The sequence below is a fragment of the Halyomorpha halys genome, unplaced genomic scaffold, assembly GCF_000696795.3.
Source record: "Halyomorpha halys isolate HHAL.00 unplaced genomic scaffold, Hhal_1.1 Scaffold434.1, whole genome shotgun sequence".
NCBI lineage: Eukaryota > Metazoa > Arthropoda > Insecta > Hemiptera > Pentatomidae > Halyomorpha > Halyomorpha halys.
In genome coordinates this window covers 178744-191417 of record NW_027114127.1, presented here as the reverse complement: position 1 = coordinate 191417, position 12674 = coordinate 178744, and the positions used below count along the sequence as shown (strand labels likewise).

The window sequence follows — 12674 nt, the reverse complement described above, 5'->3', positions numbered from 1 at the left end:
TTTTTGTGTTATGATCTCCTCTTGTGAGATTGTGACATGTCGTACATTTACCAACCTACTTGCTATAATTATTTGTTTGAAAAGTCAGTTAAGTAAGGCTTCCATGGAGGGCGGGAATGGAGAGTTTCACACATTTTCCAATTTCAGGCACTTTTTTAATATTGCTCGATTAAACTATTTTAAAGTCTCCTCTTCTCGTTTTAAGCTAATATTTCAAAAGTTTTAATGCTATAAAGAAAACAAAATCATAATGAATTGGTTTCAATGATAGGTTAAATTCATATATACTAGATGCAATAGCCTTAGAGGGTATGAATGTTTTTATTTTGAAAGTAATCAAATTCCCTTTTTAAAAAAATCTTCAAAATCAAATTAGTATAAGCGGAGATAAGGCTTTTTGCTAATATTTTTACTTTCCTTATCACCTACATAAGGAGAGTAATATAATGGAATCAGTTTTCAACAGATCTACCCATTTCAGAGCCTTTTTAAAAGCATTTGAAAGACAATGGAATTATCTTAAAAAAACTGTTTAAATTGGAACAGTATTGGCAAAGATACTGTTCAAACATCTTGAAGAGATGCAGAAAAAATTCCTACAAATTTTTAGCTACTCGTGAGAAGATTTTGATATTGAGATAATTTTATTTTATTTTTTATAAAAAAAAAAAAGATTTCAATTTTGTTCAATCTTTTTTTTTTACCATGTTTCTGTTATGTTAGCCAATAAATTTTGAATGTTGAATCGGTTAGAAAACATTATTTATAACTTTTAGCATCTCTTTGTAGTTTTTTGTTTTACTAACTCAGTCAACAATGTAAGTTGTAGTATACTCAAATTTTTAATTCAAATTGGTTTAGCCATTGCAGGATTAGTCCCATTCCTTTCTTTCAGAAATACTCACCACTCCATTAAAGGTCGGCAGCTAAGCTTTTTTGTGTAAGTAAGCTTGAGAGAGTGGTATTTGGACCCCCAAAAAAGTGATGAGCTTAATTTTTTGTGCTTACATTACTTAGATTATATTAGTACAAAGTTTTATAGATATAACTGATTTTCAATCGAATACAAATATAGTACATAGATTGCACATCTCATGAATGGATTATGATATTTACAGACAATATTAGGAGAGTCTTAGCACTGTATTCATGAATAACGAAAGAACATAGAACTGTTAATCCAAGGTATAAGTTATCATATCTTATAGATATTGTTTTCTGGAATTGGCAACTATTCCCTTCTGCCCACTCAAGTGGTGTGGTCAGGGTCTAACTGGAGATCCTTGCTGTTTACAGTAACAGAAATGTTTCTATTTCCCTAATGTTATAGGTGAGAAAGTATGCAGTGCCCAAACTGTTGTAGAATCTTAAAAATGAATGCAATTGCCAGCTTATGGGCAATAGCCAAATAATCTACTGCAACAACTTTATCATATTATTATTTCATTTTTACAATCAAATGGTTCACAATTATTCTTATATTATAACATAAGTCCAAGCTATCTATCACTAATGTAAATCTGTGTAAATATTGAAAATCTAAATAATTGATACATGATGCCAACATCAGTACATTGACTGAACTAACTTGTGCTGTCATTTACAAAAGCCTGTAAGTATGGCTTTAAGTGGGTAGTGTCAGCTCATCCCTTTAAAAAAATAATAATAATTATAAATCCTATTACCCCTGCATATATTTGAAAGAGGTAACTAGTCCAAGACAAGTAAATTTCTTCGGAGGCATATTATGTCTAACTGAGGTAATTATTTTTAAATGACTGCAGATTATAATTTCAATTCTTTTTTTGTTTTTTTATCCAATGTCAAGTCTTACACAGAATTACAGTCACTCAGCAGTCTTATCATTTAACAAGTTTTTATATCAGAAACTGCAGTCAAGACTTAAACTATCAGAAATTTTAGTATATTTAGGAAAATATAGCTAGGGTGAAAGTCAAAATTAAAACAAAAACTATTGAATAAGTCCTGATGTTTCAGTTTTAACTATAGATCTCCTCCATACCTACAAAGGCAACTGTTATGGGTCAAAAACCAAGAGCTAAATCTGACTAATGTCAACTGAATATCGGAAGTAAAATTACACAGACAATGATACATAGTAAAACTAAACAAAGTAAGGTAAAAATGTAAAGATAAAAAAAATAAATAGGAGCATATAAATAAAAATTTAAGGATTCCCTTTGCATTATTCTTTTACTTCATTGGATTTCTTATCTTCACATGCTTAGTTCAATTTCTTATTTTTATCTATTTAGTACATAAAACTATCTGCATAATTTTATTTTCAATATTTACTTCTAATCAATTGGATGTAGGTTCTTGATTTCTCCTATAACATAAGTACTTTTTTTATTTACTTTCGTTCTACATATTTCAATCTTTATTATATCTGCATTTGAAGGCCTAAGAATGCTATGTAATATAGGAATTTCAATTAACAGTTTTATATTATTACTTGTTTTAATTTTGACAACCATCCTTCTCCTGTTTAGATTAATTACTGAAATCAACTACACTGGATATCATTCATAATGATTTTGGATATAACATATCGGTCACAGTGTCAAATATTTTCAGACCCATGATTATAAGAGCCTTTTCATAGTGATTGGTTATAACGACTTTTTGATAGAATGACCAAATATGCCTGGTTCCTTGGAAGTTGTTTATAAAATATATTCAGCATATTCAATATATAATTTATAACAGTGCAATCAGTGAACACAAAACTAATAAATAACGTTTATTTTTCTGGATTTTCTTTTTAGGCAGTTTGATTATGTTAATTTTTAAAATTTTTGATGTAATTGTTAAATAATTTTAAACTATGAGTGTATTAATGCCATGATTTCAATATGGAAACTGACAAATATGTGAATTGCAAAGTTGCATGAGTATGGGATAATTGTCCCGAAATGTTGTACAATCAAAATATAGAATAGGTTATATTCTATTTTGGAAGTTTTTTTTTTTCACCTCAACAATTTAAAAAAGTTTATTTTTCATTCTGTGTCAACTTTGCTGCCAAGTTTAAGTTGTAGGTCTTCATCAGAGTGACTGAACACTCTTGCAGTCTAATCTTCTACCCAGTTGCTCTTATGAATGACTGCAACTTTAGCAAAAAATTTTGATCATCAGTGTTTATACTTCACTGTTGACACCCACTGACCAATATCTTCTTAAATTGAATCTATAGTCAATTACATTCAACCAATACATAGTTTAATTCAGTTAATTGAAACAGTATGTCATCCTTTTTTAAAGTAACCTTTTATTATAAAATTCCTTGTCAGTTGGTAATCTTCTCCAGTTCACAACACATTTTATTCAAAAATATTTTTCCATTTCTGTGTATGAATGTATGCATAATGTCCCAGTATGCATTGTAAATTTTGGCTTCTTCACTTAAATTAAGTTATAATTATAACTATATTGGAGACTCCAGCGATTATCAATCAAACATATAAACAATATTTTTATTGAAAACTCAATAACAATTTTTCAAATGGGTCATCATCATTATTGAGCAGTAATAAAAACAAATTGTGTCAAACCTAGCAGTAAAAACCCCAAATGTGTAAAATTCTGCATAAAACATCCAAAAATCAACTTCATAGTTTAATTTATAACAATGATAACATAGAAAGTTTATCTAATTTTGTTTGAACCAAATAAGCTCATCAAAAAATTAATAAAAAAGTAAATCAGAAAACTGATATGAGAAATTGGCACTAACTACTACAAAGTCAGATGGGACAATGAAGGGCTTAGGATGGAGTGAGAATCCAAGTAACAATCAACATTTATTGTCATATTTTACCAAAAAATAACAGACTACTGCACCTGTATCGAAGGTAACTGGAGAAGTCTTGAGGGCTTCCTGTGTCCATTTCATGATCCTTAGAACACAATTTGAAAGTTTCTTTTTCTGCAATGTCTGATTACAATACCATCAAAGTGGGAATTAATTCCAGACAAAATTTCATTCTATTGAGGATCCTTTTGAGATTTTATGCACTTCTACAGCTCCTCCAAATTGATTTTAAAGATAGAAAATGTGAATAAAGTTGAGGTAGGCAAGTGTCTTTCAAATTTTCTTTGACCTCACCATTTTTGGTCCACAGTCTCTTCCAACTGACTATTTTTATTATTTATTTTTATTTTATAAGACTTTGGCTAACATTTATTTATTTAATCCACCTTACCCTGCCTGGTGGGCAATACGAGCGTTTGCAGCAGTTCGATAGTACCTAATATCGAATAGCTGAAAATATAACAATTAAAAATTTTTAACAGTTGTGGAAATTCAATTTTCCATTTGTTCTCTCTCATCTCTTGTTCCCCTTCTCAGCCCCTCCTCTGCCTGCTGGACATTCAGAAGCCAGTCCTCTTTCCCCTAGGTTGAAGTAGGCTGGGCCCACTGAACTTTTCTACCCGTGCATATTGTTAGGTTTTGACTGAAAATACACATTTACTAGATTGGTTTCTTTTATAGACTGTAATGCCAAAATGGCACCACCCATTTTGATGAAACTTGCTTTAAGTATTTTTCTAAAAGATTTTATAAATTGAATAAATTTCCAAAAAAAAAGTTATTAAGATAAGAAAATTTAATTTACGTATAACTCATACATTTTATGAGAAGTATCATGTATATGGGTCATTACCTGAAGATGTGCAGATTCCACTTTCTGAAATCTCAATAATAATAAATCATAATTTCGAACTGCAAAAATTCAAATCTACTTAGTGGCATAATACCTTCACTTTTCACGTAGTGGTCATGCAGGAATATCATTAATTATGGTTTAAAAAACTGTTAAAATGAGAGTGAAAACACGTTCTTTCTTAGGGAGGTGAAAATAATTTTAAAAAAAAAACAATAATCTTTTGAAACATTGAAACAGCTTAATATTAATGTGAAACAAGAACATGTTCTTTGGGAGGGGAAATTTTTTTAAGATTTTTAATTTCATTTTTTTTTTAAAGAAACAATAATTTTTCAAAACTTCGAAACAGTGTAATATTAATTTGAAATGTGAAACATAATGGCTATACAGCTGAACTACATAGGCAGAGTTGCCCAATAATAAAATGTAATAATCACAAAGCCAATTAAAACCAAAATCAAGATGTGTGAAGTCATATAAAACTTGAAGCAACATTAAAAATGTATAACTCTTTTTTTTCTCTAATATGTTTTGTAATATTAATATAATAATTGTATATATGTGAGTCCTGTTTAAGTGATGATGTTAACGAAAAGTGATTTAAGTCAGTTACTGTAAAAGCTTATACAAACAAAGGAGCAATGTTTATAGTGCGGCTGTTTTTGTAACTCCCAAGAAGTTGTTCGCAGTTGAGGTGTGTTGCAGCGTTATAAACATATCACATCCCTTTTCAAAGGCGTCCTTTCAGTTTATAGTATGTATCTGACCAGACCCCACTTCTGATCCATACTTTTGTCCTATTTTTTTTTTTCAAGATACCTATTCATCAGAACATATCACCTAGTTCTCAGCTGGGATGGAGGTTAGAAATAGAGACATTTATTTATATACATATTCATAAATCTGAGCTAATAGCACATATATATCTGATATATCTATATTTCAGCCTTTCTTATTTTTATTCTAATAGCACAGTGCAAATTATTTATTTTTTATTTATTTATTTTTTTTTGTATGCAAAGAATCAATTATTGTTATAAGTTTTATCTTAATTATTGATTAATACATCTTTAAAAAGTTGCTTCATTTACTTCTTGGTGCTATTTCTCTTTTCTTTAATTTATTTTTGTCTACTTCATTTTTCCTTAATTTTATTTATTTTTTTTATTAATTAACATTTCCAACCCACAAAAATTAACCCCAGCATATTGTTTACCTGACATCCTTTTCTTGAGGCTCTCAAAACAGTTAACACACAATCTTTCAGATTTATTCAACTTAAAATAATATCCAAATTTACGAGTACTAAAAAAATATTATGTAATTTAATATCCAAATTTACAAGTACCAAAAAAATATTATGTAATTTATGTCATAAATTACAAAAATTTTAATTATTAATCTTCAGTTTTTACAGTTCTTTGACTTATAAGGAGAAAAAAAAGAAGGAATAATTGACCTACAAACATTAAAAATTTAAATATTTTCTATGCTCACATTTGGCAGGCAAACCAAAATTATCACATAATTAATTCTAATTACACTGACTATATAATCAGTTCTGGCATCACTCAAATGATATGTCTAATATCATATCATATTCCCAATCAGTATCAGTCTTGGACATTTTAATTAAAATTTCCTAATTACATCCATGTTGAATAAAATTGATGAATATTTAAGGAAATTAGGGATAAACATCCCGTGAAAACACATCACATTTGGTACAGAAAAAAATACATACTATGCAAGGTGACTCAAGACATTCTCAAGTGGACTTAGTTGGAAATATTTTGAGAGACAACAAACATTCTTAAGAAAAATTTGTTTAAGTGTTTTTAACATGTTTTGCAGTGAGTGAGTTAGACAGCCCAGTTTTAGTTTTGGAATATATTCCTAATGTAAAAGGTGTTGAATTTTCATAACGTTTTAAGTGCTTGATTTTTTTGTCGTAATGTATAGATGGAGTGGTTTTAAAAGGTTGAATCTAAAGGGATTTGATGACTTTTGAGAAGTTTGAAGTCAAATATAAGAATCAGCTTAGTTTAGAGTAAGTTGCACACAAATATTCAGCTAATATAGGAAAGTAACTATCATATTAAAACTACAAGATTAGGTTTATTTTGTTACTATTTCCTCAACAGCAAGGCAAGACTTAAGAAAGCTCTGGTAAGAATTAGAAAAATATGTCTCCAATCTTTCAACGACTGAAATGTTGGTTGGTAGTTAATAAAAGTTACTACCTTTAACAACTCTTCAAAACACTTTATATTTGATCAACAACAATACAACATTGCACATGTAAAAATCATAATTACAATTGTGTCATAGAGTTCTTCTAGATAGATTTCACAACACTCAGTGTTGCCAGCTCCCTACAGACCTTTTAAATCCTATGGCTAGGAACTACAAGTATTTTATGACTATTCAAGCCTTAAAAATTATTTTTCCTTAGTAGGTACATAGTAAACTAAAGCTATTTTCTATGAAGACATAAGTATCCTATTGGTCGGAATAAAATACCCCTCCCCCAAACGAGGTTTATGGCAATTCTGATATTTAATCTTTAACCACTTTTGACCCAATTTTCATGGAAACATAAAGCTATTAATAGACCACATACATACTTATTTTTCATTCTAATAATATACATATCATTAACAGACCCATATGGTTTTCTAAATGGTACTGAAATTACCCCCCCCCCTCAAAAATGCAATTTTGCACAGGAAAACCTCAAAATGGGCCAATTCCTGCTGTATCACCTTAACATGCAATTTCATGCAATACAAAATTAGTGTTAATAGAAAATCTTTTTCATGATTCAAATTTCTGTCAAGGTTTGGCCTAAATTTGAAGCTATGGAACAAAAGTCATCACCAACATAACTAAATTTTATTGTATAACCATTTAAATAACTAAATAAAAATTGAAAAAAAAGAATGAAACCAGAATTTAATCAACAAATGTTTCAAAAATACATAACAATAAATTTGAATATCAATCAATTTCAATAAAAAAATTTAAAACATTTCTTGGTATTAAAAAAAATCCAAATCCAAGATGTAAATAGATAACTTACCTTAAACCAAATGATAAACTGATAATAAACCAGTTTTATAATTTATTATTTTCTTAATAGTAAGTAACAAAAATTATTTACAGAATTGTTTTATGAACAATTGCACCACCATTCCAATTAAATCAGAATTAATTTGATATTATTCGAAGATTAATTTACAAATAATTCCTCAAAACAAATAGAACTTGTAAGAGAGGTAAATAAAGATGCAAAATGGAGACATAAATGCTTTAAAAAATAACATCATTTTATAGAAATCCATGTTTACAGAAGTATGCAAATATGAATGTGCACTGATGAACATTACATTATTTTTATTAAACAAGAGAATAGCTACAAAAAAACTTCTTTATTATTACATTTATTTAACAAATTAGAAACATTAAATCATCAAATATAACATATAACAGAATCATATAAAGATATAAAACAGAACATATAACTGCTGATCGCCCTTAGACCTCTTGAAGTAAAAAAAAAAAACATAAGCAAGATCCTAATCTAGACCTCTAATCAATATTTTTACCAAAACAAAAATTGTAACTGAATTTATTTAAGCAATGCATAAAACATTATTAAAAGCACATCCTAAAGAACACAAATATAAGTAGTAACATTAATAATGAGATTTGAGATAGAACAAATTGAATCTAGAACCAATATTTGAATATCAGTCGAGTTTATACGTCATTAAATTAGAAAAACAAAATAAAATAATCAAGTTTAATATTTAGAGTACTTACTCCTCCAGTGCCAAATTCATGTCCACGGAAAGCATATTTCCCGTGTCCACGTGAAATATATACAGCATCATTCACTAGCCTTTTATTCACTAGAAGTGTTCTAAATACTGAGCTAATATAGCTCACTTTTTTGTCAATTGAGCATATTCTTCTAGATAATAACAGCTTAATATAAGCTATTTTTGCTAAAAATATAAAAATTATATAAATATTTTTACAAAATAATAAGATATGAGGTAAAAATTATTTATAAAAATACCTTAAGATACATCATAGTAATATGAAAATATACAAAAAGTTAATCATTAATAACAACAAGGTAACTTGTTTCCATTCAATGGAAGCCAACTAAACACTTTAATGGTTGATATTGATTTATTGAAAGGAGAAAAGAAAACTTTTAATATAAAGAAATAATGGTTTGTATCTATTATCAATTAACATAATTCTTTAATTCGCGCAAGGTCATTAGTCTGATGTGCAAGTTGAAACACGTACATGACAGCTGACAACCCAAAACAATAGAACAAAGACGCTCTTCTCCACAATTTCTTCCTATGCTTGCCTACGAAATGGATCGTCTTTCTAATGCCAAATTAAATGACAAAGGACTTAAATAATCGTAAAGGGGATAATCAATTAGCTTACCCAATCTAAATTTAGAAGTATAGAATTAATTCTCATTCTGACGTTGTAAAGATGGGCCCAGTCGCCTAAGTGTCTGTCAACTACAGCTGGTCAGATAAACAATTCAACAAGCCTTTTAATGATCATTAGATAAAATTTCTAAATCAATCATAACAAGGTAACTGGTTCAATTTATTGGTAAACTTTATTAAATTAGAGCCAACAGGCAGCAATACTTCAGCACCTTGTCAGACATTGTTCTGTATATCTTAGCCAAAATAATGGCAAAACATTGGCAGCAGCTGTCAGCTCGCTCATCCATCAGATGCATAACCCCGCCTGTTTCAAATTTTCATTTTGTTTAATGTTTAAATCCTGATTTTTTGTCAGCTTTAATTACTAAAACTTGATTTTACATTAATTTAAAATATTTTTACCGTCTAATAAACAATAATTGACTTTTAAGTTGATAGGATACAAACTTATCGACATTTTAAAAGATGATTTGAATTTTAAAATTAAAAAGTACTAAACCAACGGAGTAAATATCGATTTGATTTTTTAGATATATATATATATTATAACTCTTCTTTTAACAATTTTAATTTCATGAAGTTTTATGTTGGCTGGTCATAACGATTAACAGTAACATCTGATTGCAATACAGGTTAAGTGTTGAGAGTACTTGTCCTTTCAAAATCAACATTTTATTTATCTTTGTTTTAGCACCTAGTGGTCATATTCAGTCAATATCACTTATCCCAAAATGGTAGGAAATCATTAAACTTTCATTATCATATATGATCGTGAATAAATGAACTGTATCTGTTATGTTTGTTACAGTCTTTCATGGAAAAAGTCGGTACAATTTGGAAAAGACCCGGTGAAGATGTAGTGCCAAAAGATGAAGTACCTTTATGGCTTAAATATGGTGCCAGAGCACTGGGAACTTGCGGTGGTGGAAGTTAGATTGCTTTATTATTAAATTTTAACTGAATTACAATATGCTTCCTTGCGGCCCTTTATTTATGTATCCTCTGTTTCAGTTGCTATATTTTTGGGTCTTTGGAATTGTTTTTCAATTCTTCTTGGAGGAGTTGAATGCTTGTTAAGTGGTATGTGGCAAATGTAAGTACCGAGAAACCAATCCCTAGTTTTAACCTTAATCCTATGTTTATATACTTTGATGTCTTTTAAAACATTTTATTCTTGTTTCAAGGATAGCAGGATTTGTAGTCATTGTTATCGAAGCGCCTTGCTGTTGTTTCTTCATAGATTTTGTCCACACATTTAGCGATTGGGCTGATAAAAGGCCTTTTTGGCATCGTGCAGTCTTCTATGTCTCGTAAGTGGTTAAATACCATTCAGACTGATAAATTCATATGCTTCATATTTATACATACGTCATGATAATAACTCACAAGTACAATAAGCTTTGTCTTGTATATCTTATCATGACTAAATTAAAGTGAGATGCCAAGGGGTGACTTTTCAAGTTTTAAGTCACCTGCGATTCTCTCATACATTTGTTATGACCAATTAATAATCTTGTACCAGCTTACTTTTTTAAATATGTATCATTATCGATTGTTAGTTCTATTTTAGTCATAGAAATTTTAGAAAGAATGATTGACCATCTAAATGTGAATGATTTGATTTTTATGTTATTATCCTCCTTGGGGCCAACATTTCCTTATTTATACTTAAAACTTCTAATCATTAATTGTTATCTTGTAATATAATATATAATGCTTGTTTCGTCACTCCCTAGTACTACCACAAAGCTGAGGCTGAGGCTGAGATTGAGACTATACAAATATCAGTTTCTTTTGTAGTAAACTAAAAAAAAATAGATGCTATCTTTTTACCACTTTCTCAGACATTCGTTTAAAACCTAATTTGAATTTTCAATTTTTTTATGATCAAATACATAAATCACTATAAAACATTTAACCTTTGTCACATGGTTCATTCCCTACCCTCATTGGAAATTTTCAAGAAGCTTGAGAGTAACCAGAAAGGCAGCGGAGAGATACATATTTCTTTTTCTTTCAATATTCACTATGAGGACCCCCTTAAGTCGAATAAGTGGGATTCCCAATTGGTAGTTCAGAACACTGATGTTTGTGAAATCAATCAAAAAGACATTGCTAATTTTCTTTTTATGACCAAAATTTTCGTAAAAAAGAGAAGAATGGTATTTATTTTCATCTCTTACCTAAAATGAAGTGAAATTGATGTTGACATACTGATTCTTAACTTGTCAGTTTGATTTTTTTTTCCTTATGTCATGAGAGTGTTTTCCCCTAATTAAGTTAGTTCACTTATATCAAATTAAAGAAAACTAAAAGCTTCTATTGGTTCCTGATTAAACACATGACCTTTGTGTATTTATGACATTGGATACTATACTCTGTATTGAATTTATAATCATAATAGATGTGATAATATTGAAATGGTGAGAAATGTACAAGTACTTTTTTGAAATAGTTCAAGATGAAGATTGTGAAATAGTTAAGACTGATCACTTTCGAATAAATATTTTCTATTAGAATTAATACAGCAGTTAGGTGCTTTATCTTACTTTATCACTCTTTAGTCGTATGTTACTCCATGAAATAAAACTTTTTAAAAATTTATATCACAATAATTATTATATTAAGTATGTACCTGCTTAAGAATATTACCAAGGAGCATTCGCTGTTAGCAATAAAAAAAAATTATAACAATCAACTTTAATTTAAAAAAAAAGTTTGATTGCTAAATAGCCCCAAAGTTGGAGAATTACCCACATACAATTATTAAATGAGTTTTTTAAATGTATGCCATTTGCAATTAGTTAGAAAATAAAGGTACTAGGTCACAACTGGCACTCCAATATGGCAGGTGGGTGTACACTCACTGATACACAATGAGATGATAATCGACCATTGTTGGTTATTTTATTTATTTATTTTTTTGGTCAATACTTCCATTGGAGTCTTATACTGCCTAATCATGGTTGGGGGTCAAAGTTTTTCATTTTGTGGGACTGCCACTCAATGAAAAAAGTCTGTTGACTTTTTGACACCCTAGGCCGGATTCAACCGGCACCGTCAATAGACATCAAATTGGTAAGACTGTGTCTTAATCACTGAGCTACGGGTGGCCCATTTTTGGTTATAACTTGACTTAATAAAGTGATTTGTATATTAACAAATTTAGGTCCAAACAATTGAAAAGGATCTTTTGGTCGATAGCTGTGATCCATTTCAAACATTTATAACAATTGCATAAGTTATTAGCACAGTAGAACATTGCTTATAAGTAGGGATAGGATTTTTATGTGCTAAAATATCTGGAATATGTACATAAATATGTGCTAATAAATTGTCAAATATTTAAAAAAAAAATTTAAATAATATGTATTCATAAATTTTGTATTATTCAACAATATAAATTACTAATTAATTAGTAATTTTATAACTTAAAAAAAGTTACATAAATATGTATTTATTATATATTATATGAATATTATTTTAAAGAAATTAT

The 12674-nt window shown here is 29.0% G+C and overlaps 2 protein-coding genes across 11 annotated transcripts in view; one reads left to right on the top strand and one right to left on the bottom strand.

Moving 5' to 3' along the window:
* Atg17 (autophagy-related 17) overlaps positions 1-9425 on the bottom strand; it is a 41893-nt gene extending 32468 nt beyond the window's left edge. For 6 of the 8 annotated variants that reach the window (XM_024359097.2, XM_014423678.3, XM_014423679.3 and 3 more), the window contains exons 1-2: positions 9165-9424; positions 8517-8701 (exon numbers count right to left, since the gene is read on the bottom strand). In XM_024359097.2, coding sequence (XP_024214865.1) covers positions 8517-8587 — 71 coding nt within the window. In that variant the 5' untranslated portion in view covers positions 8588-8701; positions 9165-9424. Of the gene's footprint in view, positions 1-8516; positions 8702-8775; positions 9032-9164 lie in introns of those variants that run through there. The other 2 variants (XM_014423676.3, XM_014423677.2) reach the window with 2 other exon arrangements.
* A 332-nt stretch (positions 9426-9757) lies between these two features.
* The window catches only part of fwe (Calcium channel fwe), a 16808-nt gene continuing 13891 nt past the window's right edge, over positions 9758-12674 (top strand). For all 3 annotated transcript variants that reach the window (XM_014423672.3, XM_014423675.3, XM_014423673.3), the window contains exons 1-4: positions 9758-9912; positions 9987-10107; positions 10190-10271; positions 10363-10488. In XM_014423672.3, the coding sequence (XP_014279158.1) occupies positions 9910-9912; positions 9987-10107; positions 10190-10271; positions 10363-10488 (332 nt within the window). In that variant the 5' untranslated portion in view covers positions 9758-9909. The remainder of the gene's footprint in view (positions 9913-9986; positions 10108-10189; positions 10272-10362; positions 10489-12674) is intronic.